At 42.5% G+C, this 27,341-nt stretch overlaps 1 protein-coding gene across 3 annotated transcripts in view; it reads left to right on the top strand.

The window, feature by feature from the left end:
- The first annotated feature begins 5,748 nt into the window (after positions 1–5,748).
- Positions 5,749–27,341, top strand: part of mink1 (misshapen-like kinase 1) — a 39,770-nt gene continuing 18,177 nt past the window's right edge. The window contains exons 1-15 of one of the 3 annotated variants that reach the window (XM_080749831.1): positions 5,749–7,177; positions 11,765–11,830; positions 12,352–12,534; positions 13,404–13,514; positions 14,896–14,986; positions 15,426–15,556; positions 15,669–15,723; positions 16,634–16,712; positions 19,434–19,609; positions 19,757–19,826; positions 19,931–20,141; positions 24,601–24,708; positions 25,394–25,480; positions 25,906–26,082; positions 26,253–26,423. In XM_080749831.1, coding sequence (XP_080605957.1) covers positions 7,121–7,177; positions 11,765–11,830; positions 12,352–12,534; positions 13,404–13,514; positions 14,896–14,986; positions 15,426–15,556; positions 15,669–15,723; positions 16,634–16,712; positions 19,434–19,609; positions 19,757–19,826; positions 19,931–20,141; positions 24,601–24,708; positions 25,394–25,480; positions 25,906–26,082; positions 26,253–26,423 — 1,773 coding nt within the window. In that variant the 5' untranslated portion in view covers positions 5,749–7,120. The remainder of the gene's footprint in view (positions 7,178–11,764; positions 11,831–12,351; positions 12,535–13,403; positions 13,515–14,895; positions 14,987–15,425; positions 15,557–15,668; positions 15,724–16,633; positions 16,713–19,433; positions 19,610–19,756; positions 19,827–19,930; positions 20,142–24,600; positions 24,709–25,393; positions 25,481–25,905; positions 26,083–26,252; positions 26,424–27,341) is intronic. The other 2 variants (XM_080749833.1, XM_080749832.1) reach the window with 2 other exon arrangements.

Genomic DNA, 27,341 nt, shown 5'->3' with positions numbered 1-27,341 from the left:
AAAAAGGGGTAATAATTAGGGGTTGGTGTCATTTGTTTTTGATGTCAACATGTTAATTAGAAGTAGCACGCTCCTTCCAAATGCCAAGGTCAAGCCATGGTGTTTATCGGCACATACTACAATACAGTTTGTAGCAGCGTTATAGTCTTGGTCAAGGTGCTCAGTCTGAACGGCAGTCTGAACGGCACATGGTCACCATTCCTTCCCAGAGAGCGAATGCACTCCTTCAGGGCCAGCAGGCTGCGGTTGATCTCATTGGTCTCCACCATAGTGGCGCGGTCGTTGCAGCTGACGTCATTGCCTTGCTCGTTTCCCGCCAGGTCAATCAGAGAGACCTTTCCGTGCAAGGTCTTGGCACGGTTGTTGTTTCGCAGGACAATCTGGAGGATGGCGTGGGAGCGGGAGGAGTTGGCGTTGGCAGACGTCTGGCCAGACGTCCTGCAAGCACTTCCAATTTCTATGATCTTGATGACGTCCTCGGCTGCGGACACACCTACTTCCTGCAGGCCGACCACCTGAACCTCATGCCGCTCATCCTCCAGAACACGCAGTTGGGCCTTGTTGTTCAATAAGTCATAGACCTTGCCGTTATAGATCTCAAAGAAGGCGACATACGGAGAGAGATTCAGGCAGGCGTACCTCCGGCTGTTAATGAGGGTGAACACATCCTGGGCTGCCAAGGCATAGATGCCTTTAGTGCTGTTCTGGCGCTTCCCAGAGAAGTCACCTCCCATCGTATGAGTCTTTCCACTGCCGATTTGTCCATAAGCAAAGCACGTTGCCATGGCATCTTCAAAGATCGACCGGACCAGGGGTTTGGCAGTGAACCTGTAGACCATGTCATTAGTGACACTCTCGTCGAAGGAGTAGTCGAAGTGGAACTCCTGATTCTCCTGGTACTTTGTGAGGTCCACCTTGGACTTGGTTTCATGGACCAGCACAGTTCCATTGCCGAGCACAGAGACCATGCACATCTATCTCTCTTCTAGCCAGTTCTTTGTTGTTGAATGGCCGCTTGCGAATGCAGACGCATAACTTTTGATCGAGTAGAGTATTTCTTGTCTTGAGTGGGCGTTTTGACCAAAATAGTGAGGTGACGTAGGAGTTCCTCATTGATGGCACAAAGTTCTTCAAAATCAACCTCCTTCCTTTTGGTTACATTCCTCTCAGTCCACTCCACCATAACTGCACCTTTGGCTTCATCCACCGATGACACCACCGAAGAATGAACTCGGCCATCACTTCTGTTGATCTGCACAGTATGGCCAAGCAGCCTTCCGACATGATGTGCTTCCATTTCTACGAGAGAGTTCTGCACTAAAAACACTGCAAAAGGAATAATCTGCTGCCCGGATTGAAAACACCTGATTATTCAGGGGTCCCGTTTGTGTAAGGATCCGGTAAGGGCCTTGCCACTTGGGCGCAGGTTTGGCTGTGAATTTCTTTTCAGCTTTGGAAATAGGATGAGTCCAGTAGATCAGGGAGGGCAGACTCCACGTCATACGAGATGAGTTTCATCGGTTCCAGAACCTCGCCGGCTCCCTGGAACACTTCACCGGCTCTCTGTAGCTCGCCCTGGACCTTGTCCTCTAGCTCTGCAACCAGGGCGAAGGGGTCGGACTGGATTGAGTCCCTGCAATCCCTGCTTCCTTTGACTTCCCTGGATGATCTCTTAATAGAGGCTGTTAAACAATCTCAATTGGAGACCAGTGAACAGGACCAGCTGTACCAACTGCTCTATGCTAATCAAGATGTCTGTACCACTCGACTGGGACACACCAATGTTCTGAAACACAAAATCCATCTCACCAGACATGCCTGTCAAACAGAAACCCTACTGACTTTCCCCTGCCAAACAAGCCGTAGTCCAAGAGCTGGTTGGTGAGATGCTTGAAAACGACATCATAGAGCCATCCTCTTCACCATACGCTGCTCCGGTGGTAATCATTCCCAGGAAGATCGGAAAGCCCAGATTCTGCGTTGGCTATCGCAAACTTAACACCATAACACTTGCTGATGCCTACCCCATTCCAACTATCCAAGAAATTCTGGAGTCCTTGGCTGGAGCAACCATCTTTTCCACTATAGATCTGAATAGTGGATATTGGCAAGTGGAGATGGATCATGAGGATAGTCGGCTAAAGACCGCTTTTGTGTGTGCACAAGGCCTGTTCCACTTTAAGGTTATGCCTTTTGGCTTGAAAAACGCCCCAGCCACATTTCAACGCCTTATGGAAACCACCTTGGCAACTCTTAAAGGGAGGATCTGCGTTGTTTATCTTGATGACATCATCATCTACTCCACCAACAAGCAGCAACACCTTGAGGACATTCAGGCAGTTCTTGACCACCTAAAAAGAGCTGCCCTCCCTGATCTACTGGACTCATCCTATTTCCAAAGCTGAAAAGAAATTCACAGCCAAACTTGCGCCCAAGTGGCAAGGCCCTTACCGGATCCTTACACAAACGGGACCCCTGAATTATCAGGTGGTGAAAGAGGACACTGGAGAGGACATGCGCGTTGTTCATGTCTCTCATCTAAAACCTTGTTACCCGGCAGCTAAGGAACTGGAGGACATGCAAAGGCGCAAGCTTCTGGAGATCTTTGAGGAGGAAAGTTGCAACCCGCTCTCTGTGGAACGTTCCCTAGATAACACATGCTTTTACCATTAATTGATGGAATGAAATAATGTCATACTTTATCATTTCCAGGCTTCTGGGAAGGTACATTAGTTGAAAATGTTTAGCAACACTAGTCAGAAATATTAGAAAGTAGAAAGCAAATAGTTTGCTAGGTTAACTGTTTTAAATCCTGCTAATCTTCAAATTATGCATTTACTTTCAAAGATTGTAGTATTTGCACAATCACCTGAGATCATGGATGCTTCCTTTCTAACTGTCATGGTGTTTAGGCAGCAAATAATTTGATATTTGAGATATCCCTATATCTTGAGATATATCTTGGGTATATAATTTGAACACGGAAATGTTGTGCCCACTGTTAGATTTTTGAATTCGCTGTTTATTAAAGTCTGATTTATGCTTTATTCAACTGAAATGTTATGACATGTCACACGATACTTTGTTGTCAAACATTAACCCTGATTTATGCTTCAGTCATGGTGTTGTTTTTATGTCGCTTGCCAAAAATCATGTATTTTCAAATGGAAAACATTACATTGACAAAGCAGTAAAATATGATTTTTGTCAAGTGACACCAAAGCATACATCACTCTTCAGAAGAGGCCGAAACATAGCACTTAACCAGACTATACTGTAGCAGTGGTTTTAAATCAAAGAAAACTTTTGGAGAAGCAAAATGTTATAAGAGGAAAGAAAGACTGAAGTATGTGATTCTAAGTAATCTAATGGTTTGCTTATTTTATAATGTATGTGTAATTGTGTATACCTTTCACACAAAAATCCTGTAAAACCTTTGGTTTCAGAAATGCTGCATTGCTGATTTCATAATCATTTACATGGGATGTTACCTTACACGCCATCATGGAGCCATTTGTTTATTTTATACAGTACAGTACACAAACTGGCAGCCTTATTTGAAGACCACTTCCTATATATGTAACTGACTGTATAGTATTTTTATTAGACCAAGAGCCAGAATTACCAATACCTCTTTATTATTACAGTACTAATAAACCGAATAAACTCTATTACCATGACATTTTAAAGTGTTATCGTCTTGTGGTGTGCTAGTAGCTGACTGGATAGTAGGTTAACATATAATTGCAAATTCCTCTGCTCTATTCCAGATGGAGACCTGTATTGCATGTCTTTCACCCTACCCTCATTTTCCCGTCTCTCCTATCCTACAGTATGAAAATGAAGCAAAAACGTCCGTAAGTTATGTACAGAATACTGTACATAAAACATGTTTAGGCCTAATGTGAAATGTTTGTTTTGGCAGAATACTTCACAGGTTCAAGTTAATTTTAGAAAAATAAGGGAAAGCATTGTGTGCAGATTTCAGCTATTATTACTGTAGACTTGATGTAACAGAGCAGGGAGTTACAAATAAGGTTTTACTATGTGTGGTAATGCATGGTAAATGTATGGTAAAATGTCATGTAGGCCTACAGAAATGTTATATAATGTAATTAATGCTCTACCACTCTACCCTTAACACAAATATTGTATGGTAGTTATTGGGCCTTCTAAAACGGCTAGTTCGATTCCTTGATTCTGATTGGCTGGTTTCCCTTTAATTGCTATGGTATATGAGACTATAATCCACACCTTGAATCAGTTTATATCAAACAGGTGCGTTATTTATTTTCACAGTGTTCCACAGAGCATCAATCATCTGCACCTGTGTAGTTGGCAAAAAAGCTGGGAACTACTTTCTTGTAGACCTTGAATTATTAGTGAAATAGAACAGTTTTAATTGGTACATATGTTGCCATATTGTAACCGTTTTAGAAAAGCAATAAGCCATGCGAGGCATGTGGTTACCTGTATTTTATAACGGCTGAGAGGGTTGGAGACACTCTGCTTCGCCTTGTGTCTCACCACGCCTCTCAGCCTAAAATACCAGGTAACCACATGCCTCTTGTGGCTTATTGCTTCATTCTGATGTAGCCCACATAATCATCAGTGATGTTAATGTACCTGTGATCAATGGGTAAACTAACAAACACTTAACTTGTAGTTTTTGGAGCGGTGAAACCAGCTCCCAATAGGCAGGTATGTCCGTGGCTATGTGGGTGTCTGCGGTGAAACCAGCTGGCTCCCAATAGACAGGTATGTCCGTGGCTATGTGGCTATGTGGGTGTCTGCGGTGAAACCAGCTCCCAAACAGGTATGTCCGTGGCTATGTGGGTGTCTGTAGCCTGGCAATACATGGGTTGACCACACACACACACACACACACACACACACACACACACACACACACACACACACACACACACACACACACACACACATGTTAAAGGAGGGGTGGTGTTGAGCAGGTCAGGCACACTCAACACTCACACGCACACACACACACACACACATATCTAGAACACATAGAATGTATATAGATCTAGAACACATCGAATCAAAAACATAGATCTAGAACACACAGAATTCATAGATCTAGACAGAAATCCCACAACACACACAGTGTGGATTAGCGCTTCTTACTAACTTGTACAGTAAGGTACAGTACAGTAAGGTAAAGTACAGTACAGTAAGGTACAGTACACACACACACACACACTACACAGGGTATAGCTGCTCAGATTCACCGCTCCACTTCGAACCAAGGTTTGATTTGTATTTGACTGAATAGGTATTATGGCATATTATATTCTATATGAGCTCACATATCCAGCCTCCAATAGTTCCAAGACATTTAGTCATCTGATGTCATTACAGACAGAATAATAACAAGTTAGGTACGTTCTCTATGTAGAGAATTTACCCGTATTTGAACAGATAAAATGTCCAGTCCAGCCTTTTTACAGCAAGACCGTGTGTATGTGCGCGCGCGCGCGTGCCTGCAGTGCACTGCATTGGTAAACCTATTTGATCTATTATTATAGTTGGTGTATGTTATTATGTATGGTGTTGCTTATTGCCTTCCAGTTTGAGAAAGGCTATTCAGTGGCAGCTGCTTTAGAACTACAGTATGTTATGTTATGTAGGCCTATCAGGCTATCACTATCTTTACCTGTGGTCCGTCTGTCTGTCTGTCTGACCAGTGACCAGCATGTTGTTGCGTAGCTGTGTCTGTGTGGAGGACGTTCAGGTAATTTGTCCCTGGTGAAATACCGTAGTATAGCCTGCTCAACAGACTTGAGAAAAAACACTTGAGGAGTGTTGTTGTGTTCACGGACCCGTCGTAATAACACCTTCACGCACACACGACAGACTGGGGAGGGAGCGTCGAGACAGACATAACATAACATGGCGAAATAACAAGTTTCCTGCTCGCTGCAGTTTGTACGCGCGCCCCGTGGCAGCGCCGCGGCTACCGTAGGAGAGAAATACATTTTCTAGAAGTGCGTTAAAACTTGGATGTCGCAGCTCGGAAAGCGGCTTCGCTTATCTCTCCTCCGAACACACAGCGGAGGGCCCGCTGCTGCTGGACGGTGGTGTCGTTGCTGCGGCGGCTTGTGTTTTGACGCTGAATCGCTGGGGCTGCCGCTGCGTGTGTGTGAGTTTTTCGTGGCTGGCGGTGCGAGGCGACGGACTGATACCGTCAACACGGAACATGGATGAAGACGGAAAGTTCATGTTGTTGGACGTTCTTGTTGAAGCCCGTTTTTAGCTCGCTAGCTTTAGCAACGTAGCTGTGTGTTTTTGGACGGACCTCCACCGACCAGTCCGCACCTGCTGACTCGCTATAGCTCTTAATTAGCGTGCGCTCCTCTCAATTGAAGGCACAAACTATAAGTCACGTTCTGAAGTTTTGACAACAGCAGCGGTGTCGCTGGCTGTCAGCACGAAAGAGGATTTATTAATATTATTTTGTTGGTATATCGGGCTTGATATAGCGTTATACCTGGCTGGGAAATGTACACGTTAGGTTGTTAAAAAAGATAGGCGGCCAACAGATCCAGAACAGTTTAAGTGTCATTTGTGGCTGTGTCGTGTGTGTATGTTGGTGCTCGGCTGCTCACTGGGTTGTTGCCATGCAGCAGTAAAGATCAACATGAACGCAGCAGCAGCAGCAAGGTGTTCAGCAACGCTGGAGAGAGGTGCAATATGCTGAAATTCTGACACTTGTTTTGACACACTGACACTCGACACAGAAACTTGACCATAACGTAAATAATCATCACCGTTTTCAACGAATTGTCCTGTTGACGTATGTATTTTCTTTTTTTTCTGAAACAACTGCAGATATAACAGCTCTCTCTTGGCCAGGGCTAACGTTGAGCTGAGCTAGTATAGCGGCAGGGTGCGTCTGTGTCGTGTGATCCCTGCACAGCCCCGGTGTTTGCGATGTGAAAATAATCAAGTTGTTGTAATAGTTGGAGCACACCGGGCACAATCCCTCCTAAAGAGAGGCGGCATCGAGCTTATATAGCCCGTCCAGCCAGGGTTTGCCAGATTTCGTATTTGCGATCAGCTGGCTAACTTGGGTTAGCCACCGTTCCAAGTTTTGCCAGCAATGACTGAAAACGCCCCCACACGAAGCCTGGATGACATAGACCTCGCCGCGCTGAGGGTGAGTAAAGCTATTCAAATCAGATGAGATTGATTCAAGTATTGAACAAGGCAAGGGTGCTTTGGGTCTATGTGGTAAATAAGACACAAACACAAAGCATAAGCAACGAGGAATAAACATACAATGGCCTGCTGCAACACCTACATGTATGCTGAGTTGACATAATACTATGTGGATAAACACAAAGATTACTCAAACACAATCCTTTCCAAAGCTTATAGAGATCCCATTCTGCACATTAACACACTGATCCACCCTATCATTGTCAACCACTGATGTCAATATCTAATACACTCCTTGCTTACATGTTTCTTAGTTTTGGTGGAGCTTTCTATTTTGGTCGTTCCACAACAGCAGGTATGGCTTGAAATTTGCACCAGGCACATTCTGGCAGTGCTATCAGAGAAGAGCATCTCACCCCTTGTCTTCACTGTAAATTAAATTACAGATACTAGTGGGTGATTCAGTTAGCCTTCCAGTTATAATATCACACTGTTTCCTTGAAGACCTCAGCTTCTCACATTTCATTATTATGAATTGCATATAATTGTCTGACTATTAACAGACTCAGTGCATAAATGTTCCACATACCGTAGGTGTGCACTACAGTGCATCACTCATACTTGACAGGAAAGTGCTTTTTGTTTATCATAATTATTGGACATGCATTTGTGTTGGCTCACTGTAATTTATTTGGTGACAATATCCCTCTGAGTGTTTACAGTATTGTGCTTGCCGAGCTGCTCTTTTGAAGCGGGCCACCTCCACTTGGTAGAGTAGGCAGAACCACTCATAGCCTAATGCCTTACCTCAGGGGTGGGCCATTATATTTCCACCTTCACTCCAGAGGGCCACATTGCATATTGCCAAGTCCTACTTTGTCATATCTGATACAAAAGAAGCAAAAATAGCCGATCTACAAGCTCAAAACGCATCGCAGCGTATTTTTGCCTCTTTTGAATTGGAATCCTGAATTATTTTTTCTTATTTTTTAATTGGAATCCTGAAATGTAACATTTTGATTCAATTCCAAACACATTTAGTTATATACCATGTTAACGTTATGAACTTAAATACAAATACATTGGACATAAAAAATCACATTTTAATACTACTATACTAGTCATTCTACTAATATAGACTGACGGAATTAAAGCAGGTCATGTTTGGAATTCTAACAGCTGAAATCAATAATATATCAGTATTCCGATATTAACCTGAGGGCCGCATTAAGTGAAGGTGGGGGCCGCATGTGGCCCCTGGGCCGCCAGTTGCCCATGTATGCCTTACCTAGACATAGACTCATCATGTATAACTAGACGGAAATCTTGTGGGAATTCATTTTGCACGTCCATGATGAGTGAGATGGACAAAATCAAATATCATGTTTTGACCAATTACCTACTCGATTGATGTTGTGAGGATGAGTCTATTGGTGCTTTCACAAGATATTACACTATAATACCTATGTATGTGGGTAAAGGCAAATTGAACCGCTAGGACACGACAGTCAATGCAGCCTTTAAAACCACAACAAGACAACACTTCACGTGTATGTCTTATCACAATATTTTGATATCCCAAATCCCAGATGATATCTGTCTCATATCACAATATAAAATATTGATCTAATATTATGTTGCCCAGCCTTATCCACCATTGCTTATTCCATCATTTTAAAACCCTTGTTTAATTTTTATGAAGAACAGTGGCTACAGATTTGGGGGGTATTTGCAGGGGAAACCAAGGTTTCATTTGCTCTAAAACATTCACACCTGGGATCTACCCTGTACAACTACAGTTGGGTGTAGTACAACACTACCACATTTGACTTCTGCCACTCACAAATCCATTCAGCTGAAATGCAGTGGTGGAAAAAGTATTTAAGTAAAAGTATCAATACTGCAATGTAGAAATACTCTGTTACAAGTAGAAATCCAGGATTCAAAATGTACTTATTATTTACTCATTATAAAGCGATAATGTATTGCTATAAAGTGATAATTGGATCAATGCATAAAAAGGCCAGAGAATAACAACGATTAGAGGAGGCATTTGGCATTGGTATGTATAATTATTTGTATTTTGTATAATTAAACTTGATGTTTTATGAAAAAAACTAAAAACAACATCATGAAAGAAACTAAAAACAACAATGGACAAAAGGGCTAGGTTCTAATGCATTGAACAAAAGTGATTCCCTTGTTCCCTACAGACTACAGTGTTACTACAGTATTACACAACAACCAGTCCATTGTGTACAGTACATAACAATAAATTCATTGTACACAACCATAAACCTTATTTCTATATACATACATTTACCCTGTCTGTGGAAAGCCATTCCTCAATGTTTGAACTCATTCTTGCACGGAAGCAAGTAATGCATTCTGTTTCAGTTTTAATCCAATAGTTTTAGTCCAATAGTTTACAGTATGAAACCCTGTGCAGCATTAGATTCAAGTAACTGTAAAGGCCTGTGCATGATGAATTACTTTCTCTTTTCTCCTGGGATTTTCCATTCAAATGTTTCAGTAGAGATAATTCATTAATAAAATACTAGCTAGCAGAAAAGTCACCAGCTAAAAGCCTTACGGCAATTACACAAATGTATAACATTTTGGTGTCTTTTCGGTGAAAATGTTAATAACATGTTAGCACCATTGTGTAAATCACGCTTCACCTTCACAAGCTCACAGAGATACTAGCAGGGCATAGAAACAGTATTATTATGGATTGCCTCCAGTGATATAAAACATTCAAAACCAACATGATTTGAGGGGGAGGAACTCAATCTGTAGAAGGAAGAAAACAACAGATTTGTGATTCCTTATTTTCTACGTCATTTGAAACTTTACATAAGTGCAAGAAAAAAAACATACGTTTTCAGTTTCACCAACTATCTGGTCAATGGAAAACAAAGTCTGGAAATGTATTATTTTATTTTAACCCCATGTGAATGTATGGATCGTTGAGTATCTGTGATACAAATACTTGGCATTTGTTGTTTAAAGTTGCAACACGTGATCCTGCTAAGAAAAAATAAATGCCTTTCTTAAAACTTAAAATGCAGTTATTTAAAGATACTTATTTCAAGATGTATTTAAATTATGTAACACTAGATTGAGTCAAACATACAAGCTATTGGAGTGGACATCCACTAGTACCATCCAACCCGACACCACTATGTGAAGCATGTGTGCCCAGCTACCCTATGGAATGCTTTTAAGACCTCAGAGTTCATGCCCTGATGGACTGTGGTTGCTTTGAGGCCCCGGGATAGGGAGAATACAATTATCTTAATATTAGTCCAATCTCAGTATCACACTCAGTGACACTAGGTGTGGTGTATATAGTTTAGCATGACATGCAGTATATTATACAGTCTAGCTCCATTACATTCTCAGATTTGTTGAGCACACATGCTAAAGAGTTTACTAGAGACTACACAAACGTATAAGAAAGCTAATTTTGTCAGTATTTGGTAGAAAGATGACAAGATTCTCTTTTTTTCCCCCAGTGCCTTTGCCACTTGCTTGTCTATGCACTTTTAGTGATCATTGTTGACGGTGTGCTGCTGGTGCAATCCTCCATACTCCTTTAACACAGCAGCTCTACCCTCCCCCTCTATCACTTGATTCCCTCTCAGCCCACTCTCCGTTTTGGATGTGGGTGATGCTGCCGCCTCCGTCTTTCCACCCTCTGGATAATTGCATTATCCTCTTCCATACCTTCATTCTCTCACGCCTTCCATCTCTTCTTACCTCTTATGTGATACTTGCGTGTATATAACTTCATGCTCAACCCTATGGCTATTATTCGTCTTGTTGTTCTGAAAAGTGGGTTTGTTTCTGTGAACGTACTGTACACAAGTCTGTGACTCTGGGGTCATTTTATCATTTAACTACCAAATCTGTGTTTTACATTGAACATATCCTTCAACTGAGCCCCCCCCCCCCCCCCCCCCCTTCCCTCTCTCTCATTGTCAACATGGGAGCTGGGAATGTTTGAAAAATCTGGATGTGGATATGTGTGTATAGCGATGATAGGATACGTCATACTGTACATTGTAAACCAAGTGCAGCGGTCCTGCCGCCCACACATCATGAGATGGTGTGAAGGTGGAACTGTTGGCTCTTTTTTCCATTCCCTCTAGGGGGAGGATAGATTATGTAGCCTATCAAGTAATTCGTAGTGTCTTGTGAATGCGACTTTTCAGTGGTTGGAAAAATAAAATATGCAAAATAATAAGCATCAGAAAAGGCCCATAATAGTCAAATCCCTAAAGGTGCTTGTCTTTGTGCCTGGTGTTGTATATTCTATAAAAGGGAGGCAATGGCTTATAGTGTATTTTATACTTAAAGCATACAATTCAAATAAAAGTAATTGTCCTTTTATTTGAATTGTATGCTTGAAATGAAATTTGAAATGCCACATTTTCACTACAAGGTTTCACTGACACATGAATTCTGCAGCCTTCTTTATATACTGTTCTTCTGTATGGAGGTTTTTGGTGTCTGAACTTATGATATATTTAACCCTCAGTCTCTGTCTCTATTCATCTGATTCTTTGATTCTCTCCCTCAGGATCCAGCTGGAATATTTGAGCTGGTTGAGGTTGTTGGCAATGGGACCTATGGCCAGGTGTACAAGGTGAGACATCATGACATATTGGGGGCAGTGTAGTATGTCAAGGAAGAATGAGGCACTGGACTATTGAGCAGTTTGGAGCTCAGATTGAGCCCACCGGAGTTCCCAGCTATTATCTACAAGGATGCCTTTTGAGATTACAGCAGTTCAGACGACCTGATTGGGGTTAGGGGGCGTATCACCGTCACATATGCTCTGATGCCTGACAGCGTGTTCCCTGGTCGAGTTCCGCTCCAGCCGGAAGATTTATCACTGCATGTGTTTCCCAGACTCTCTCCCTGTTTCCTGTCTCTCTACGCTGACCTAAAGCAGAAAGCAGAAGATTACAGCTGTTTAACCCATGTTATAGCAAATAGTAGTGATGACAAGATCAGAAACTGTGGCACTGGGGAATGTATGACATTATTACACAATTTAGATCATCCAGGTTTTGTTCTGTATGTGACAAATAAACACCTTGATTTTACACTTGTTTGCTTTGATTGACCACATTAGCCTTCTAAAATCTGCTCCCCTTCAATCAGGGCCGTCACGTGAAGACGGGCCAGCTGGCTGCCATCAAGGTGATGGATGTTACGGAGGAGGAAGAGGAAGAGATCAAAGCGGAGATAAACATGCTGAAGAAGTACAGCCACCACCGCAACATAGCCACCTATTACGGTGCCTTTGTCAAGAAGAGCCCGCCAGGACACGACGACCAACTCTGGGTCTGTGTTCATGGCCACAATGTTTTTAGTTTTGTCTTTTATATGTTAGTACTGTATATCAGTGTAGTGATGGGCAATAACGTTCATTTCAGCGAATGAATCATTTCATTCACATTCACAGTAATGATCCGTTGAAACGATTCGTTCACATTCACCGTTCATAGTGTGATCGTCCTGTGAAAAACACTATCGCAGAGTGTTTTTCTTATTACGCGCGCGTACAGCCCGCTCTCCCGTCCTGTGTGTACTAGTGAAAATAGCGTTATAAAATAGTGTTGCTTGGCGCAGCATTGTGAGCTTGTAGATCGGCTATTTTCACTACTTCTTAAACATTTGTTTTCCAATTTGTGGTATTTCTTAGATTTTTCTTTTATTTATTAACTAAATTACTTCGAAAAGTTATTGCATTTTTTTAATTCATGAAAATCTTAGCCTTTTTGGGAGAATGTTTTGTTTTGAAAATGTTTAGAAATAATAAATAAAAACAAAATGTAGCAAAACAAAAAATGAAGGGACCCATAGAAATGTGTCCCTGACCCACGGAAACAGTGCTGTATATCGTCGTTGTCGAGTGGAAACCTCGTATCTCCAAGTTTCAAATGTGTATGTTCTTTCGCAAAGTAAAGACCTGCTTCATCGTACAAGGCCGTCGCAGAAAAGTAGTGAAAACAGCAGATCTACAAGCACACAACGCCTCGCACCGCGAGGCGTTGTGTGCTTGTAGATCGGCTGTTTTCACTAGTTTAAATCATTTTTAAAATGATAAATGCTAAACGAACGGTTTTGGACATACAAGGTTTTCACCGGACAGCGACGATATGCTACTGCCATCTTGCTCACCAAGTTTCCTTGCCCTTTTCTTCCTGAAGCTGGTGATGGAGTTCTGTGGGGCCGGCTCAGTGACTGACCTGGTTAAGAACACCAAGGGCAGCTCTCTGAAGGAGGACTGGATCGCTTACATCTGCAGAGAGATCCTCAGGGTGAGAACTCTCAGCAGACACACACCAGCCTAGGGGTGGGCGATATAGTGATAATTATCGTTGAGACGATACAATGTCTCCACAATATGCCTTTTCAGAGGTATCGTATGTATCGTGATACAATTGAGGGAGCCTTGTAAAAAAAAACTGTTTAATCGTTAATACAGAGATTCATTGCAGAATTCAATTTAAACATGCATTTTGGTCTAAATCAGTAGTTCTCAAACTTTAAAATGTCAAGGTCTCCACCTAACTCTGACAGTATACAAATGAAACCAAATGGACCCTCACGGGTCCATTTGGTTTTCACTTGTATGCTGTCAGAGTTACATACTTGTAAAGTTCAATTTAGACCTCCCAAAAGGAACCCAGAGAGTCTAGTTTTTGTCAAGTAACTTGAACAATAACCATAAAAAGAATCGTGATAAAATTGTGTATCGTGATACAGCTTGGGAAAATATCGTGATATTGTATTTTTCCATATCGCCCACCCCCCTACACCAGCCTGCCGCTTCTTCTAACTGACCACTTTGCCCGTGATGCAAGGCAGGCACATAAAGATCAGAGTCCAAGGTTAAGAGCTATCACCTCAACTTTTAGGTGATAAGCTATCACCTAAAAATGAGAAAACAATCATTGTCACGGTGAAGCCCTATCACCGTGACTCTGTGGCTCTGAAACCATGGGGCACACTGATTGGTCTAGATCAACCAATCAGTGAACGGGGTGATGGGGAGATGTCTGAAAGTAAAAACAGAGGAGAGATGTCTAGGTCTGCGGTGATGGCTCTTCACCACGGCTAATGATGTAATGTTGTAGTTTTCTGATTTTAAAAGACTACACCACAGTGATAGCTTATCACCGCGGTGTGTGCTATGATACCCCCTATAATGGGTAAAAATGTTGTCACTGTCTGTATTTATATAATACCGCAGACAGACCTAACCTGTTTCAACCTGGCATCCCTTTTGGGAATGTCATGAGTGAATTGTAGATCTACGTGAGTTGTGAGCCTGTACATTGGATATTTTAAGGACATTCTTGTGACACGGTTATACAAAGAAGTATAAAATAGGGCATTCAATTACGAAAAAAAAAACATTAAAAATTAAAGCTACTAGGCTTCTGCCCGACAGTGACGAAATCTTGTCATTCAATTCTGAAACTCTGTTACACATTATGGTTGCAGATCTCCTGCAGTCATTTTACTGTCAAAAATATTCCAACCTCAGTAATATTGTCATTTTGACACTTCAGTCTCCTAGGCACTATCGGCAGTCATCACAACAATATCCAAAATCTGAAACACAGTTTTAGAAATTCTGGTCTAAAACATTTATGGAATGGTTACCTGGGACATGACGTCTCTCTCTGCACTCAGGGCCTCTCCCACCTCCACGCCCATAAGGTCATCCACAGGGACATCAAGGGCCAGAATGTGCTGCTCACAGAAAATGCTGAGGTCAAACTTGGTAAGTTGATGGATTTGTTTGCAATTCTCTTACCTATATCTATATACAGTATATAAACTGTCCACAAAAAGTTTGGAAACGTAATTTAGGTCAATTATTTCTCCCCTGAAATGGGGGGGACACGCTAACCACACGTTTAGCTGTGTTGCTCATTCCTTCGAATGTACTATCCTTACCTCGTTGTAAAGGCGACTAATCAACGATACGAATTGGTATTACTGAAGAGGAGAAATAATCCACCGAATTTGAGTGTCTGAAACTGAAACCTTTTATGGTCAGTTTATATATATATAATAGTAGTAGTACTATAATCTTTTTATATAGTTATTGTGATCACATTGCTCTATAATCTACCAACATGTAATGGGACTTTGAAAGAAAGTTCTGGAACTTTGTTTTCCGAAGATTACCAACTATTATATTTCCTATGTCCACACAGTGGATTTTGGGGTGAGCGCTCAGCTGGACCGCACTGTGGGGCGTCGGAACACCTTCATAGGCACACCTTACTGGATGGCACCAGAGGTCATCGCCTGTGACGAGAACCCCGACTCTACCTATGACTACAGGGTAACAGCCGCGTTGCATGTCTGTGTGTGACTGTTTGCCTGCCTACATGCATGTGTTTTTGTGTGCACTGCGAGATGGAAGGATTAATTTAGTCTATTGTGTATCTCTTCAGAGCGATATATGGTCCCTGGGGATCACAGCCATTGAGATGGCCGAGGGAGCCCCGCGTAAGTGCAGACACACACTTGGACACCTGACAGGACACATTGTGTTTGTCACAATATAAGAGCTCATGCTATTATAGGACAGCGTGGAGATATTATTATATACTTGGCGAAACCTTGCAGACTGTACCGTTTTGTAATCAAGATGGTATAGTGGTGACCTGACAGTTTTATTGTGGGTTAAGGCCTGTCAGACCGAATAAGTCATATCATTGCAGAGAGATTTGTGGGCTGCTTTATCTGATCAGTGAAGAAAGTGTATAGACCTCTTGCGGGCCACTCCTGGTGTGCATGACATAAACACTCTGAAGCAAGTCATTTAATAGCTTAATGGAAGTCTCAGCAGATGATCATTGTAATGGATCAAGAAAATTGATCAAAGCAGTTGTCCCATTGCTGCCTAAACATGTTTGGGTTGTCTTTACATAGTTAGATGGTTTGTATACCCCTTTAATTTGAAGGCAGGTACCAGTCTCATATAAAGTCAATCTGGTTCTCCATTTGTAATTTAGCCAAGAAATTAAGCCAATGGGTTGCCTTTGGCTATCTCAGTCACGTTGCATATGTCGTAGAGACTGCCTAACAAAAGCCTATTTACTGTAGAAACTGTTCAGCTAACCAGACAGGTTTAGCTACCTACCTACGTATACGCTGGGAAAACGGTGACTCATAGTCCCTGCTCTTATATTCCGTGTAACAAAAAGCCTAGGGCAGCAGTAAAGATTGGATAACAGGAGCTATAGCCATGTATAAGGATTCCCAAATAATATGTGTGATCATAGCTAGTGTTATTTACACAATGTAATGTGTAGTGTATGAATTCAATCTCTGCCACTTACTTGTGCAAACCTTACGCTTGTGTGCACCTAAGCTGCAATGATGGCTAATCTCTCTCCTGCTCCACTTTCTATAGCTCTGTGTGACATGCATCCTATGAGAGCCCTTTTCCTCATCCCCAGGAACCCCCCTCCTAAGCTTAAGTCCAAGAAATGGTGAGTGCTACTACAGCTCCCTGCGGTTAACTCTATGAATCCGAATGTTATGTGACCGCATTCTTTGTTATGCACTTAAGGGATGTTTTCTTTGTAGCTTGGCCACAGTTGATCTGTAATCTTAAATGACTCTGATATGTGGAGTATAGAATAATGTCATCCTTAGAAATATGGATCTGCACACCTATTCAACTGAATGGTTAAACAGTGCTGCGCCCACTAATCGTTTACTAAATACTTGTTGTTCAAACTATTATTTTTCATCAGAACTATATAGCAAAATGTGCTTTTATTCTACAAAAAGACATCGTTTTGACCCACAGCAGTTAATACATAGCAGTCACAGCTCAGTCATCTTCCTGAAGTGTTAAGGTATCTTATTTCCCAGAGTAACTAAGACAGAACTGTGGTTTTGTAAAAGTTATGGAAAAAAACGAACTTCCCCAGTGTAAATACAACAATATGGTATGGCTGTCAGAATGTTCATTGAAGACACTTTTCATTCAGCGATGTTAACCATTTCCTCACTTAAATTTCACGTGAGAAAGATTTAGATTTCCTAATTGTTGTCTGAAGTGAAACCATTGCCGGATTTCTTTTAATGTATATTTTGTAGGATAATCATGAACTATGGTTGCAAAATGCACACCTTTTCTGCGAAATAAAAATAAGATTTGGTTATTTGAATATTAAGCATTTCTAAAATGGCTTTTACATTTCAGTAATTTCTTCTGATGTTTGGCCTTATACTGTTGATCGAAATGTCCCACCCTTAGCAAGCAGTTTTGCGAAAGTGAAAAGCTCCCCCTTAAGTACCATGCATAGTAGTACATAAGGACCGCAGGAATACACAAGCAACGGAGGGTGAGAGAACTTTACTCCGTTTGGTCCGGTTTGACTCCCAGTACGTAACACTCCGGATGATTTATCTCCGTATACGGACCTTTACGGACAGCACCCAACTGGAAGGACTGAACGGACTGAAGATGTATCCGTAGCAAGAAGTACCCACGGCCACCGTTGTCAATCGTAGGCGCAGACGCGCAGTAGTGAGGAAAATTACTTTTCCTCTGCTCTATGACAGCGGTTCTCAAACTGTATGTCCCAATGAGATATATTGTATCAAGAAACGGTAAAAAAAAGTAACGTCGCAACAGCGTGCGCGCGCACACACACACACGCACACACACACACACACACACACACACACACACACACACACACACACACACACACACACACACACTATCACACACTATCACACAGTCACACACACACCGCCTATCGTCCTCCGCTAGCTGCCAACAAGACGAGGCACACAAGAAGAGCTGATTAATTAGCTCAGCAGCTCATCATATACTTGGGAATTATATGCGGGTGTGTTTTGTTATAATCACTCCGGGTCCTGATCCATATGTGGTTAAATCTGTACCCTTGCAGAGTTTTACATATACCGCGAATCCGCGAAGCAACTTTGCAGACAGACAGAACCTGCAGTCCAGACTGTTACCACTTATAACATCACGTCGTTGGGTCAAGACATTCTGTGGTTCTACATATTTTGGCTGCTTCGCTTTTGTTAGCTATTCTGTTCTGTGCTGCGAGGCACAATATGTGGCGCGCGGCCCAACGGAGAGCACTCGGCACGGACATAACGTATAGGAGGAACTATGTATGTCGACGGAATTACTGTACGTAATCCCTCACCCAAAACGTACACAAAATCAACCATACGTAACTATAAATGGCCCTTTATAACTGGAAGAAACGTCAGGCAGACCCAGGCTCTCGACCGTGTCGGGGGGGGGGGGAGGAGGAGGAGAGACAGAGACGGACTAGAAATAGTCTAGTCTGTAGTCAATAATCATCCAGTCCAGAGCTTTTCAAAGTGTGAGGTGCGCCTTCTCAGTGAGGTCATTGCAATGCAGAGGAGGCACGAAGAGACAGACATACCGATAGACACGAGGATTAAAGAGACAGTTAGTTGCTACTGTTCTTAAAAGGTTGCATAATTATATTGTATGCCTTTAATATATTTTAGAAAATACCGCTCTGGGTTCTGGCTTTCTGTGTCTTTAACTTGAAATGCAAATGATCTGCTGCTACCCACACCCCACCGAGTTCCCCACTTGATGTAGGATGGGGAAGCAATTCTGAATGGGTCTACTAGTTAGTAGTTTGCAAGATTAGCACATGCATAACAGGGGTTGACACTTAAGGTAAGTACAGGTCATGTTCTACTTACCCAAGGGTCGTGCCCACTTGCCCAAAAAGTAAGTCTTCATTATAAAATGATAGGTCAAATTTTAATTACCGTTCAATTTAACACTTATTTTTATTACTTTTTGGAGCTGTGCGATTAAAAAATGTCATACCAAAATGTTTATGCCAAACACCTACATTTTAAAAGTGTAACAACAATGAAAACAGCACACTATAGGTCAACGGCGGTCTTATTTTACATTCCACAGATCAGATGACAGAGCACTCTGGCCATGTTCAGGTGTTTAGACAGATATTTTTGCGGCCCACCTCAAACGAGCACTTGCCCAGTCGGGCAACCTGAGAGCAAACTCCACCTACCCAGTTTTACCCTTAGTGTCAACGCCTGCATAGGAGGATAGAGTGAAGTTTCAGGGCTCTGGGTAATAACAGGCCAAATGTGTGTTCCACCTCCTTGTGCCTCACCAGTTTTCTTCCATTAATATGCACTTCTCCCAGGTCCAAAAAGTTCATTGACTTCATAGAAGGCTGTCTCGTCAAGACATACCCCAGCCGTCCATCAACAGAACAGCTCCTCAAGCATTCCTTCATCAGGGACCAGCCTACTGAGCGACAGGTCCGAATCCAGCTCAAAGACCACATTGATCGCACACGCAAGAAAAGGGGAGAGAAAGGTAAAGCCAATAACTCTCCCCTCGGTGGTGGGTGTATTGGAAATGGTTATTTCCAACGGGTACATTGAGGGAGTAACTGAAGGAACAAGGGATCAATAGAGGGTTCGATGTTTGGACTTGTCTTTATTCTGTCATCTCTTCCCCCAGAGGAGACAGAGTATGAGTACAGTGGCAGTGACGAGGAAGACGAAAACCGTGGTGATGAGAGGGAGTCTAGGTAAAGGCACTTTTCATTTTCTGTGTCCAAGATGCATGCTTTGGTCTGGCTTTCCCAGCGCCGTAATAACTTAATTGTCCTCATCAATGCTATTCTTCCTCCAGTTCGATCCTCAATGTGCCCGGTGAGTCCACCTTGAGGCGGGACTTTCTGCGCCTGCAGCAGGAAAACAAGGAGCGCTCGGAAGCCCTGAAGAGACAGCAGGCTCAGCTGGCGGGCCAACGCAGGGATCCTGAAGAACACAAGAGGCAGCTGCTACATGACCGACAGAAACGCATCGAAGAGCAGAAGGAACAGCGTCGCCGCCTTGAAGAGGTAATACTGTAGCAGAAGATTTGATCTCTTAACCCATTTAGACCGGGAACCCCTATGCGTAATCCAGGAACCTCTTTTGGGTTAGTTCTTGCTATGTACAGTATAGCGTATATCTTTTTGTAGTTTTTGGATGAATATTTGAATTTTGGGCAGGATTTAAAAGTACTTTTTAGAATCCGCCTCAGGTCTAAATGGGTTAAAGATAATACATCCAACAGGGGTCTTCAACAGGACATCCGGTACCCTTAAGGGCCGTTTATAGTTACGTATGCTTGATTTTGTGTACGTTTTTGGGTGAGAGAGTACGTACGGTAGATCCGTCGACATAAGTGCCGACCCGCTCTCCGCTCCAATTCTGCTCCCATTGGGGCCGCGCGCCACATGGACACGTGTAAACCGAAGCATTTTAGCCAAAATATGTAGAACCACAGAATTTCTTGACCCGACGACCGGCGTGATGTTTGGTAACAGTCTGGACTGGTTCTGCAGCTGCTGTCTTTCGGCAACGTTATTGCGGTAAATGCAACTCAGCGAGGGTACAGATTTAACCACCCGGACTAGGGGTGGGCGATATGGCGATAATTATCGTCTCGGCGATACAGCTTTGCCACGATAGGCCATTTCAGAATATCGTTTCTCTCGTGATACAAACAGTCATTTAGAAAAAGCTCTGGATATACAGCGAGTGCACGTTCCATGAGTCGCAGCTCTATTGCTTAATTTATACTTCTATAGTACGGTGGTGTAATTCGCCAAAAAGAACAGATCTACAAGCTATAACGTGTCGCGGCTCAACGTGTCATATAGTTTGAGGATCTGTCCCCTGCTTTCACGGCCCCTCCCCCGTGCAGCACGCAGACAGGCTACAGAGTGTCTACAGCACTGACTGAGTTGTGATTGTGTGCAGGAGCACGGCACAGTGGTCCACGATTTAGTTTCACTTTCACGGGACTTTAGTAAAGCAGTGATGGAGCTTGGCCTGCATTCTTTGAAGCATATTTTTCATAATGGATGCATTAAACTAACAGGACGCAAACTACTTATCCGTCCTGCTATCGCTATCAGCCATCTCACTGCTTGCAAAGCTGAACTGTGCTGGAGTCTCATCCATAGCTGTGTGTTCTGGCAGTATTGATGAGATGATTTAGATCACCATGTAAATCCATGCTTCTGTTTTTATTAACTATAAACAAGTAGCTATTTGCTGCTATTTGTAAAGTGCTTATGTTTTCACCATTGATGCATGCGTGTGTCGTCGCGAATCGCGGTGAAATCGTCGCGTCTATTTTGCGTCTATTACATAATTGGCTTAGTTATAAAAACCATGCCATTATTGTTAGTAGAAAAGCGAAAAGCTAGGATGACAATGAGTGAGCAATTCTCTAAAAATAAAGCTTGTATCATAACAAACCTCCTGACTTTGGTTGGTCATAAGGTCATTTGTTTTCCCTCAAGTTTCAATGGTAAGGCATGGGTTGTTGTCAACCTGTGGGTCGAGACCCCCAGAGAGGTCCCGCCAAATTGTTTTGAATATAGCCGATCTACAAGCTCACAACACTCAAAAAACATTTCAAGGGAACCCATAAAACATTTCTGGGACCCATTTGAATGACCTGAACCATCATCACACCAACTAGTAAATATTTTGAGGTAAAAAATGATAATTGTTTAATCAAAAATCTGAATGTTATCATTAAAAAAAACATAGATTAGGCTATCTATCTTTCTATCTGCAGCATAAAAATGAATAGATTATCTATAGAATATCTGTGTGGGTCTAATAAACCAACCATAAGGTAATTTGTTTTCCCTCAAGTTTCAATGGTAAGGCATGGGTTGTTGTCAACCTGTGGGTCGAGAGGTCCCGCCAAATTGTTTTGAATATAGCCGATCTACAAGCTCACAACACTCAAAAAACATTTTAAGGGAACCCATAAAACATTTCTTGGACCCATTTGAATGACCTGAACCATCATCACACCAACTAGTAAATATTTTGAGGTAAAAAATGATAATTGTTTAATCAAAAATCTGAATGTTATCATTAAAAAAATCATAGATTAGGCTATCTATCTTTCTATCTGCAGCATAAAAATGAATAGATTATCTATAGAATATATGTGTGGGTCTAATAATCATAATAAACCTAAAAACTCGCATAAAACAGTATCGTGATAATATCGTGTATCGTGATACTGCATGAAGCATATCGTGATAATGCTTTTATCCAGTATCGCCCACCCCTAACCCGGACTGAGTAATAATAACAAAACACAGGAGGAGAGGCGGTGTGAGTGTGTGTGTGCGCGCGCGTGTTTGTGTGTATGTTTTCTCATGCCAATATAGTCGTTTGAGCCTGTGAGGAGTCCAGACGTCCTCTTCACCAGTGGTTGCAATGACGTTCCTTTTTTCCTGTTTCTTGCTAAATTATATTTCTTGTTGGGACACATAGTTTCAGAACCGCTGTCATAAGTAATTTTCCTCACTACTGACAAAAGTTCCCCACGGGTAGTGCAAGCGTACGTACGTTTTTATCGGTTTTAATCCGTCGGGTTGAGTGTTGTCCGTAAGGTTACGGACAGAGACAATTATGTACGGACCTACGGAGCAACGGGATTAAATCACTCTCCCCCTCCGTTTCTTGTGTATTCCTGCGGTCCTTATGTACTACTATGCATGGTACTTTAAAGCTATACTGTGTAAGTTGCTCAACTAGTGGTCAGTAGCGTCCGCGTCTTTCGGCCGTTTTTCGCCGCGGACCGGGCCTCACACCCCCGCGTCACCCCCGCGTCTGCCTCCACCTCGCCGAGATCTATCTTTAGAGGGGTCCCTGGTTCCTGTGCGTTCAGGCATTCCGGAGAAACGGAGTGTTTCACCCGAGTATAGATAGAGACACACGGGCGCCTACAAATATGGCCGCCCTATTGTGATAGCTAGCGACCCCACTTCAAGATGCGCTGTGATTGGCCGGCAGTGTATAACCCTCGCTGTGATTGGCCGGTAGTGTATGATGACGTAATTTTTGCGCGAAAACCGGACCCCGGTCAGGATCATAGGAAACATATTATAAAGAGAAGGCTTCAGAAGCTGAAAATAACGGAGTGGGTGTTCTAAAACTTTAGCGATTTAAGAGTTAGGACAATTTTAAGATTTGTTTTATAAAAAAAGTTACATGGTACAACTTTAAGGAGTTCTTGGAGTTACTATGGGGAACCACCAAATATACTTTAATAACTTGAACCCAAACACCCCTATTCTGTGGGGAAAGAGTATAGCAAGTACAGAGCCAAGTAATGATGGTTAAATGTCTGAAAAGCTGTTTGAAAAGCTATCTATGGAATCTATGAAAAAGTTGAATCTGCAGCACAGTTTTGTGTTGTGGGGGTCGCTACCTCATCTTTCTCAGCTGGGGGGGGGGGGGGGGGCATTACCATTCCACATGAATGTGTTTTAAACTCTCAACACCGTAACTTTGTGCTAAACTGTACCGGAAAAGGTTAAGGTGCACTCCACCTTTTTTGGATTATGTTTCATAGGTAACCCATGAAAATCCTGATGGTTTTTTGCATTCTTTATATCTTAATGAATATGGATTTTTACCTCCGATAGTCGATCGGTCAGACGGTTCTCGACGTAATGTGGGAGACGGACGGACAGACACAAGCATGCAGAGATTTCACTTGTGTTTCATTAACTTCTGCAAGCTTCTCTTTGAATAGAGTAAGCATCTCAAAATTAGTTTTATTATATTTATTTTTTAAACAAGCAGGTGAGATGTAATTCTGTCAAGATCTATAAATGAAATGAACAAGAGTTTGTACCAGCATAACACTGTTTTAGATGTAAATAATCTGTGTGATGCTCATCACTATTCATACAGTATACCAGGGGTCTTCAACGTTTTCAGGCCGGGGACCCCCAAACTGATGGGGAGATGGAGCAGGGACCCCCTACCACCTCGTAGGGTGGGGGAGTCGGGGCTACGACATATTTTTTATTTTAAACATGTTCAAATTACAGCGAGCAGGGTGGGCCGTACCACAACCATTTCTAAACATACTACTTATTAACTGAGAACAAATGTCAATACTATCAACAATATGTCAATTGCATAGTAATCATGTATTCAAGCTATTCAAAATGGATAGAATCATGATTTATTTTTTAAATAAATGTGGAAAAAGGCAAAAAAAAAAAGAAAAAAAGAAAATTGAAATCATTTTTTTTTTTTAAGCAATAATTTCGCGGACCCCCTGCAGTACCTCCGCGGACCCCCTAGGGGTCGCGGACCCCCTGTTGAAGACCCCTGCAGTATACCTTTCCTTCCCTTCTATTTATACCTTTTGTTTTTCAGCTGAACAAAACAAGAGGCTTTTCTCATGAGCCAAGCCATTATAACCTCCCTTAAAACATTGCCTCTGTGCTCATTTCTCTCTCTACTGTCACCCGTTTCTCATAGCAACAGAGAAAAGAACGAGAGATGGTGAGGCAGCAGGAAAAAGGTCCCCATCGGAGACTTGACGATATGAGGAGAGAGGAGGATCGGAGGCTGGCTGAGAGGGAGCAGGTAACCAACCGCAGGAGACTCACAAGTGCAGTCAGCCAATGAGAGAGTGGTGTGGGAGTGTCAGTCAGCCAATCAGTGAACAGTGTGGGAGTGCCAGTCTGCCAATCAGTGAGCAGTGTGGGAGTGTCAATCAGCCAATCAGTATGCCAATTCAGCCATCCTATGTGATTTGTTCTCGGTGGTGAAATTCCACGAGTAGGTTGCCATAGCAGCAAGGATCTAAATTAGTGTATTTATTCAGAGATGAGTTTTCTGTGGGTGAGCTCTCTGCATCTCTTCATGCTCCCTTTCTACTGTCTAACCCCTGTAACACAGTCTGGCATTATATCACAGTCACTGTTGTACAAAAAGAAAAGACATTCATCATCTCAATTTGCTGATTTTGCTGTCTTCCACAAATATTCTAGAACCACAATTGTGTCTACCCATATCACCCCTACTGTGTGTTTTAGGATTTACCAGCGTGGTGTTAGATATCATTTTAACTATCGAGTACCACTACTGATGATCACGGTGGCGTGCATCTATGCCACAGTTTTAACAGTTCAGTACTAGAATGCTGTTACGTAATGGTTTCACTTCTTTGATTGTCTCCCTATTGTACTTGGGTCTGTTTTCGTTCGACTCTTTACGCTTCTATTCCCCTTTCGTTCTTGCCTCCTGCCCTCCTTGACCTTGCCTTCAGGAGTTCATCAGACATAAGTTAGAAGAAGAACAGCGGCAGTTAGAAATCCTTCAGCAGCAGCTGCTTCAAGAGCAGGCACTGCTCATGGTAACTTCTCACTGCACTGCTCTGTCTGGTTCCCTTGCTTCTGCCTGCAGAAAACATGCAACACACACACTTTTATATACAGTATATACACAAACTAATCAATAAAGGCTTTACAGCTAGCAATTTGAATGACTTTTGTGGTAGTTTGTCTTGTACCTGTTGGATGGAACAGAATGTGCATGTTTTTGTAATGCGTGCATGTGCAACTTTTAATGAAAGTCAGGGAGAAGAATATAGTTAGCACAGTGTTTCATTTGACTTGAGAGGAAAACCCTGTCTATGGCTGGAGTGATTGTTCACCTCATGTTGCCACTCATGCATGGATGTGTGTCTTGGAGCATGACCTGATGTGCCCTGTCCTCTGTACAGTATGCCTTCCTATTGACTGTATGCCTTCCTATTGACTGCATTGCTTGTTTGTTCAGGAGTACAAGCGCAAACAGCTGGAGGAGCAGCGTCAGTCCGAGAGGCTACAGAGGCAGCTGCAGCAGGAGCATGCCTACCTGGTGTCCCTTCAACAACAGCAGCAAGACAAGAAGCCCCAGCTGTATCATTACAACAAAAACCTGGAGCCCAATAACAAGCCCGCCTGGGCCCGTGAGGTACCTGCAAATGAGACACGCCAGCCCTTTTGCTCTTATATCATAACGCCATGACGCAAGAGCAAAATGGATGCCACCCGTGTACATTACAATCCATTATTGGACACAACACTATGAAGCCATCTGGTTAGGTTAATGCATGCTCCATGTTGCTGTGGTTTTCTGTTTAGGTGGAGGAGCGCAGTAAACTCAACAGGCAGGGCTCACCCAAAATCTGCACCACTGTCTCTGACACTGCCATACAATCACGCTCCGAATCCGTCAGCCAATCAGGAGGCATTCAGTCTGCTCAAACGCCACCGATGCAGCGTCCTGTTGAGCCTCAAGGGGGACAGGGCAAGGTGCGTGTTTGTATGAGCGTGATACAGCATGCTTTTAAAACCAAACTAGATGTGATGAACTACAGCACTGTTTCTCAAGGAGTGGTCCATGGACCACAGTAAAATAACAATAATTTAATTTAATAATATATATACGTATATATATATATATATATATATATATATATATACGTACACACACACACACACACACACACACACACACACACGTACGTACATATAAAGAAAGGGTGTCACGATACTCAATATTTATCGAAAATGAATCGTAGTTGACGTTCCATACAGTCTTATCGAAATTACAAGCTGTATCACGATTCCTGCTTTATTTCATTGTTACTCCGGCACATGGCAACGTCTGAGGGAAGCCACGAGTTACTACTATTGTTTTTTTCTGGTCATTCCGTGCATGCGTGCTTCCAACAGGTAAAGATGGAGCCGACAGACGAGTTAAAGAGAGAAACCGCGGGTACTGTAGTTTGCATAGTAACATCTAGTCTGCATTACCTTTCATTTCCCCATCTGTCTGTTAAAAAGATGACAGCCAACAATCCCAAACTCTCACATCGTTTGAGCCGGGGCTGCAAACTTTGGAAGGCAGTCATTGCCACTTGGAATCCAGACATATCGGCGTTGTCAGTCATCTCCAAATTTGGGAATTTTTACAGCATGCAGATGTTACCATGGCAGTGACGTGCACAGGCGGTGATATCAGTGATGTCAGAAATGTGAGCACCGTTTCACCTGTGTATGCCAATATAATATGGTGTTCCGTGTCCTATGCCCATATGGTGTTAAGTGTCCAGAGTACTGTAGACAGACGGCGGACAGACAGACATTCCGTAAATTAATAGTTAGATAGATGATAGGCCTATAACCACGAATCGTGGATTAGGAGTATTGTGACACCCCTAATATGAT

The sequence above is a fragment of the Nannobrachium achirus genome (assembly GCF_963921795.1).
Source record: "Nannobrachium achirus genome assembly, chromosome: 19".
NCBI classification, from domain to species: Eukaryota; Metazoa; Chordata; class Actinopteri; order Myctophiformes; family Myctophidae; genus Nannobrachium; species Nannobrachium achirus.
This window is presented reverse-complemented; position numbering and strand designations above follow the sequence as displayed.